Source organism: Octopus sinensis, linkage group LG21 (assembly GCF_006345805.1).
Source record: "Octopus sinensis linkage group LG21, ASM634580v1, whole genome shotgun sequence".
Lineage (NCBI taxonomy): Eukaryota > Metazoa > Mollusca > Cephalopoda > Octopoda > Octopodidae > Octopus > Octopus sinensis.
This window is the reverse complement of record NC_043017.1, coordinates 8537361-8544860: the sequence shown is the minus strand read 5'-3', so window position 1 is coordinate 8544860 and position 7500 is coordinate 8537361. Positions and strand designations below refer to the sequence as shown.

General features: G+C 36.9%; 1 protein-coding gene across 13 annotated transcripts in view; it reads right to left on the bottom strand.

Moving 5' to 3' along the window:
- The window catches only part of LOC115222757 (myosin-IIIb-like), a 298889-nt gene that overhangs the window by 61086 nt on the left and 230303 nt on the right, over positions 1–7500 (bottom strand). For 10 of the 13 annotated variants that reach the window (XM_036512009.1, XM_036511999.1, XM_036512005.1 and 7 more), the window contains 5 exons: positions 6751–6904; positions 5539–5630; positions 4422–4551; positions 3318–3409; positions 1483–1491 (listed from right to left, as the gene is read on the bottom strand). In XM_036512009.1, coding sequence (XP_036367902.1) covers positions 1483–1491; positions 3318–3409; positions 4422–4551; positions 5539–5630; positions 6751–6904 — 477 coding nt within the window. The remainder of the gene's footprint in view (positions 1–1482; positions 1492–3317; positions 3410–4421; positions 4552–5538; positions 5631–6750; positions 6905–7500) is intronic. The other 3 variants (XM_036512002.1, XM_036512004.1, XM_036512006.1) reach the window with 1 other exon arrangement.

Sequence of the window (7500 nt, the reverse complement as noted above, 5' to 3'; positions counted from 1 at the left end):
CAAATTAAAATTCTATAAAAGATTACACACACACAGAGGCATACATATGCATATATAAGTGTCTATGTGTGTGTATGTACCTCTATAAGGTCCTGGAAGGGTGAAAAGACAGGGTATTTCCAAAGCTGATTGCAACTGAAGCTTTAAGCTATCTATGGCTCTAGAATTGTAGTCTTAAGCAAGATTGAAATTCTGGTGTAGTAAATCCAGGTGCCAAAATGATAAATGCTATTGGGTGGCTTTAGCGAAGAGTAAAATATAATCCAAATGAGATGAAGGAAGAGTTAAATATGCAGTAAACACTTTCTTTGTTTACTCATTTTGATTATATATATATATATAGAATAGGGAGTGGAGTCACATGGCCTAGTGGTTGAGAGACCGTGGGTTCAAATCTCAGACCGGGTGATGCGTGCATTTATGAGCGAAACACCTAAGCTTCACACAGCTTCGGCAGAAGGTAATGGTGAACTTCTGCTGACTCTTTCGCCACAACTTTCTCTCACTCTTTCCTCCTGCATCTTGCAGCTCACCTGCGACGTACTGGCATCCCATCCAGGTGGGGAACCTATACACCAAGGAAACCAGCTTTATGAGCCAAGCATGGCTCGAGAAGGAACAAACAACAACAATAGAATAGGGAGGCTTTACAGGAGACAGATGAAAGGTAAATTTGGCCCTTGATTCTGTCCCCATCCGGAACTGAACTTCATAGTCTAGAGCAGTGGTTCCCAACCTGGGGTTCGCAAAGGTAGTACTGGGGGTCCATGAACTACAATAATAATAATAATAATAATAATAATAATAATGATGATGATGATAATGGTGTTGAAGAAGTTGATGACGGCTGGTCATCATCATTATTATTATTATTATTATTATTATTCCTGTGGTAGTAGGTGCACTTATCACAATGGCCAAAATGCTACCTAAAAGACTGAAAGAGTTTGGAATTGAGACTTGCATTGTCAGCCTGCATTAAAAGTGCCATCATGTATTCTACAAGAATCCTAAGGAAAGAATCTTGAGATTTGAAGAAACTTGTAGTCACCAAGTCTCAAATTAGTATTCCTGCTAATTAACATGTACTAGCTTGATAATTATAGTAATAGTAATAAATAATAATAAGCAATAAAGAAACACATGGAATAATGTGGTTCTGGGTTCCCTTTACAGAAGGGGAAAAAGGTGCGATGGTAATGGCAAGATCTGGATCTGCTCAGTTAGGGTCAACCTAGGGCTAAATATTGACAACTACTACTACTAATACTATTACTACAACTAGACTGAAGTTTATAAAGCACTGAAAGTCATAAACAGCCACAAAAAAGTGTGTGCATATACATGTATATACACACATACACACACACATGTATTTAAAAGCTAATTTGGGAATTCTCTAATTTGCAGAAATAAAGGAAAAACAATCTATGGCAAGAGAGAAAGCAGCAAACTGTGTGGTTAAACGGTGCCAATACTTACATTCTCAAACTGAAATAGAAACCAGAAATGTAAGAAGAATGGTAAAAATACTTTTTATTTTTCATTTTTCTTAATGTAACAAAACAGTATGTGAACCATTTGGTTCAAACCTCTTTGGTTCCAACCAATCTGAGACCACCCCTGGTTCTATGATACAAGCTGCAAACTTCCAATTTAAAAGTTATCTAATTTAAAAGATTCCATCTAAATTCTATGTTCCAAACACCTGCTTAATAATAACAGTTGTTTTACTAAATTTTTCATTATTTTCGAAATTAACTCAAAGAAAAGCAATGTATTTCAAGTGATTGAAATTAATACCTGTCCATCAAAGTTTTGTGTTTATTTATATTCCAAATACTAGATTGCTAATAAATTTATTTTTACTAAATTCTTTAATATTTTCAAAATTAATTGAAACAGAAGCAGTGAATTCCAAGAGAAATGCAGTAACAGAATAGTTAAAGCGATTTAAATTAAAACTTTCTTCCATAAAAATTTCATGTTTATTTATGGTCCAAGCACCAACTTAGTAATGACAATGTTATTTTACTAAATTCTTCATTATTATCAAAAATTAATTGAAAATAAAAAATTAAAAAAGACAGTGTGATTCAGCAGAAATATGGTAGCAAAAGGGTTAATTGAGGAATCAACCTGAATCTCAAAGAACAGATTTCTAAGATCAGAAGAATAAAAACCCAAACATTTATAGAGAAGACAATAAGTTCGTGGGTGGTCATAATTTTATTTAACGGTGTAAGAGGTGCAAATAAAATTGGAATGTCTTCAATCAGGTATTGAACCTGGGATAGCTGATTTGGTATGCTGGAAGCTTACCTCTTATTCTAATTCTCACATAACCAAAATTATTTATTTGTACAAAATCTAAAAGCCAAAAGGGATATTTTTGGTTTGTCACATTCCATTTGAGTTTTACTAAAAATTTTATCACAGATTTAATTTTTGATGCTAATTACAAAAATTACAACTGTTTTTTTTTCAAAGAACTTAATAATGAAAAAAATTATGAGCCTTCAAAACCTGAATCTTTTTTGTAATTTCATCCAATGAGATTCGTCTATTCTTGATACACTGCTGTGATTTAAAGAAAGGCACCATTTTTATTTGTTTCTGCTTTTGATTTTGGAGATATGATCTTTTATTTCAGAAATTAATGATAAAAATTTTGGCAGAAGGCCAGCCATTTTTATCAACTGATGCTTCATCTTATCAACCAGTTGATAAAAATGGCTTTATTTTATCAACCCCAAAGAGATGAAAGGTGAAGTCAACCTCAGAAGAATTTTATCTCAGAATTTAAAGAACTAGAAGAAATGCCACTAAACATTTTGGAACCCCTCCTTGATCTCCAAACTACACACTCTAATGAGGAATGCTACTCCAAAGACTCTTCCAAGGAATCTCAGGATTAAGTGGGTAAAGAAGATGAGATTAGATGAGGGTAGCCCTAATTTTTGGAGATGAGAAGGAATTTTTCAACACTTACACCCACACAATAATTCAATCAGTTTGATCCTCAATCATCATCAGATGTTGTATCCCTGATCAAGAGAGAGAGACAGAGAGAGGTGGGGAAGGGAGAGGAGATCAAGTTTGTTGGGCAGTTGAGCCTTTCTCAGAGAAAAAATGTTTTTTTTAAATGTACATAGCTCAATGCAAATACAAAAAAAACCCCAAAAAACAAGGTAAACTTTGACATAATAATTGTCATTTCAGTATTACTATTGTGAAACAATGAGCAAATACTGGGTCTTTTTAGTAAAAAAAGAAAAAGGGGAACCTGAACTGATGGGTTTGTTATGGTTACTTACTCTGCTGTTGGAAGTTTGACGTGGGTCGCGATAGTTGTTATTAACGGTTCCACCAGTCTGAGAATTACGAGATATGCCAGTAGAGAGGTTACCTGTTTAGGGAGACAAACAGACAGACAGATTGATAGATAGATAGATAGATAGATAGACAGACGGATAGATAGATAGATAGACAGACGGATAGATAGATAGATAGATAGACAGACAGATAGATAGACAGACGGATAGATAGATAGATAGATAGACAGACGGATAGATAGATAGATAGATAGACAGACGGATAGATAAATAGATAGATAGACAGACGGATAGATAAATAGATAGATAGACAGACGGATAGATAAATAGATAGATAGATAGACAGACGGATAGATAAATAGATAGATAGACAGACGGATAGATAAATAGATAGATAGACAGACGGATAGATAAATAGATAGATAGACAGACGGATAGATAAATAGATAGATAGACAGACGGATAGATAAATAGATAGATAGATAGATAGATAGATAGATAGATAGATAGATAGATAGATAGACAGATAGACAGACAGACAGACAGACAGACAGACAGACAGACAGACAGACAGACAAATAGAAAGATAGATAGAGAGATGGATAAATAGATAAAGATAGATGGGTAAACAGGAGATAGACATACACATATATACATACATACATAGTCAGATAGATGGAAGGAAGGAAGGAAAGAAGGAAGGAAAAGATAAGAACTTTGAATATTGAGGATAAGCAAGGGTTGGCAACAGAAAAAGCATCCAGCTATTGAAAATGTTGCCTCCATTAGCTTCCTGTGACCCATGACAACAGAGGAAAAGATAATGATGATGATGATGAAGATGATAATGACTTTGAAGATGATATGGCAATGATGATAACGATGATGATGATGATGAAAAAGATGACAGATGATGATGGTAATGAGGTCACTGAGTAGAGTAGGCACCTGAAGAAGACAGCCAAAATACTGTGACCATAGCAACCAGAATGAGGACACCAGCCTATGGCAGTGCATCACAACTAGTGGGATGTGATGCAATGGTCGTTAGGAAAGGGGTCGGGCGATAAATGGCATGGAACTTACCAATCTTTGTGAGTGGGGTGTGGAATAAAGCTTTGACCACGTTTTTAATTGACATCCGGAATAGATGGATCACTTCAGTTGGGAGCCTGTCTCGGTTCTTCTCCAGAAATCCAGTCGTTTGGTATTCCACCTGAGGATTTGAAACAACAGCAATGATGGCATTGATAAGGTTTATTACTTATAGAGAAGCAGGGTACATTGTGGGTGGGCGAGGGTGTCACATGCAAATGGGGTGTTGTGTGTAGGTGTCATGTTGTGTGTGGGGGTATCGTGAGTGAGAGGGAAGTTGTGTTGGTGGGGTACTGTGTGAAAGGGGTGTTGGGTGTGGGCAGGGTGTCGTGTGTGAATGGGGTATCATGCGTTGGTGAAGTGTCGTGCATCGGTGGGGACAGGGTGTGTGGGTGGCATGTAGTGTGTGAATGGGGTGTCTTGAGTGGTTGGGTGGGATGTTGTGTGTGGATGAGGTACAATGTGGGTAATTTGCAGCGTAAGTGATGGCATGTAGTGTAGTGTGTGAATGGATGTAGTATGTGGTTAGGGTATAGGGTGGATAAGCTAATCTGAATGGTGTCCAGGGTGGATGGTGTGGTATGGATGATGGTGTAGTGTGGGTGGTAGGATGTTGTTTATGTTGTGGGGTTTAGTGTGTGGATGTGAATGTGTATGTATGTGTGTGGGGTCTATAGATGCCATGTGTGTGAAGGGTCATATAGGCAGCATGTGTTTGTGTATGTAAATGTCCATGTGAATGTGTCTGTAGTTTGGTATACACCAATGTGTGCTGCGTGTGTATATGTATTTCTGTGTGAGTCTATGCATATGAGTGTATGCATGCACGTGTTTGTGTGTCATGTGTGTGAGTCTGTGTGTATCAGTTTGAGTGTGTGTAAATCTGTGTGTATGTGTATTGAACTGCATGTGCATGTATCTGTGTGTGTGCATGTATGTGTGTGTGTGTGTGTGTGCATGTGTGTGTGTGTGTGTGCATGTGTGTGTGTGTGTGTGTGGTGTGTGTGTGTGTGTGTGTGGTGTGTGTGTGTGTGTGTGTGTGTGTGTGTGTGTGTGTGTGTGTGTGCATGCGTGCGTGTGTGTGAAAGTACAAATATAAATGACTTACCTTCCCAGCATAATGTTCAATAATAAAATTCAAGTTCTGTTCTGCTTTTGGTTTGATGTAGGCAGGGCACTTGATATTTTGGTGGAACTTTGCTGGAAATGAAAGAAGAAAATTCTTCAAGACTTGTTCGAATGAGACACTGAGGCAATTTATTACAATGATTTGTCTTCTTTTTGTTTTCCTTTAAATGAACAGGTATGTTCCCAACCACTGAGCTCCAGATTCAGTCCCCGCTGCATGGCATCCTGAGCAAGTGTCTTCTGCAGCTCTGGGCCAACCAAAACCATGTGAGTGAATTTGGCAAATGGAAACTGAAAGAAGCTCATTATTTATATACCTGTGTGTGTGTGTGTGGAGTGCTCTGCCACTTGCATGTTAATTATATGAGCAGGCTATTCCATTGATTGGGTCAACCAAAACACTTGTCATCACAACTGACAGATTGTCAGTTATACATTATAATCATGTGGACACATATGGCTTATCACATAGTGACATTACGTATTCACATGGACGCGGTGATTTATCCCATGAAGATAATGGTTTGTGATTATATGTGGCCTGGTGGTTAGGGTGCTGTACACATCATTGTAAGGTCAGAGTTTCGATTCCCAGACCGGGTAGTGAATTGGGTTCTTGAGTAAAACACTTCATTTCACATTGCTTCAATCCACTCAGCTGTAAATGAGCCTCAACAATGGCTGGGAAGTTAACCCTGAGATGGAGTAGCATCCCATCCAGGGGAATATATTGTCATCTCAGTTACTTAAATACCATGAAAAGGGAATAAGCTCTGGCATTATGAGGCTTAGAGCTTACATGAGGTAGTGTTGAAAAGTTCCTGGCTTTGGGTAAAAGAAAATACAGGAGAATCAGTTAAGTATGGTTTTATTCAACATATCCCCCTCTTAGTTTCACACACTTATTGCAGGGGTCCTTTAGTTTTTCTAACCCTTAAAATAACTTGGAAATGTTGGGCCTCCAGCCAGGCCTTTCATGAAACCCATAAAGCTATGAATTTTTCAGCCCCCCCCCTCACCTCATAACATGCTTAAGATAATGGTTTATCACAAGGAGAATTATTTACCAAACAGACATAGTGAAAGCTAAAGGTACACAAAGCCAAACCATTAAAAGATAAGACACTGTGTTGTGTACTCCTGGCTTTCAGCTGTCCTCACCATGGCCATCACTATGAAGTGAGCTCCATACCTGTTAATGATTGGTCGGTTCCTTTTGGGAAAAGACTCTCTTCATCAAGGAGAGCTAATAAGCCCATTGGTTTCATGAGGAACATATCGAGTACAGGACGGTTATCTTCATAGTCCACTTCAGCACCATCAATTCCTTCAGATTCATATTCTTGCTGCAATAGAAAAACATTCATAAATATATATATATATATCTCAAACCAGCAAGTGTAAACAAGAGAGACAGAGAAAGGCAGAAACAAGGAAAATGCCACTTATATTTGGACACTATACAAATATTCCTTTAAAAAAACTTTTCGTTTAATTTTTCTAAATTTAATTATTTAATCGTTACAGTTGAAAAGGTCTCAAAATGAGTGAAACCGGTACGGAAATGTTCTTTATAAAATTATTTTAGCATTTTCTATCTTGACTTGTTTTTTCATATACATCAACTTGTGTGTCCCTTTTCATCCTTATACATATATATATATATATATATAATATATATATATATATATACATACACACATTCATGCATATATATATTTCTTATACTTTTACAAGAGGGTTGACAGTGACTTTGAAGTTTTACATACATAGATACATACATAGATAATACATACACACACACACATACATGCATGCATACATACATAATCAACCAAATAACTTGCAAGTTACAAATACAATCTGTAAGTGGAACAATGTATATACACACACATGTATATATATGTGTGTGCGTATGTATTTGAGAGAAAGGGAATATGGA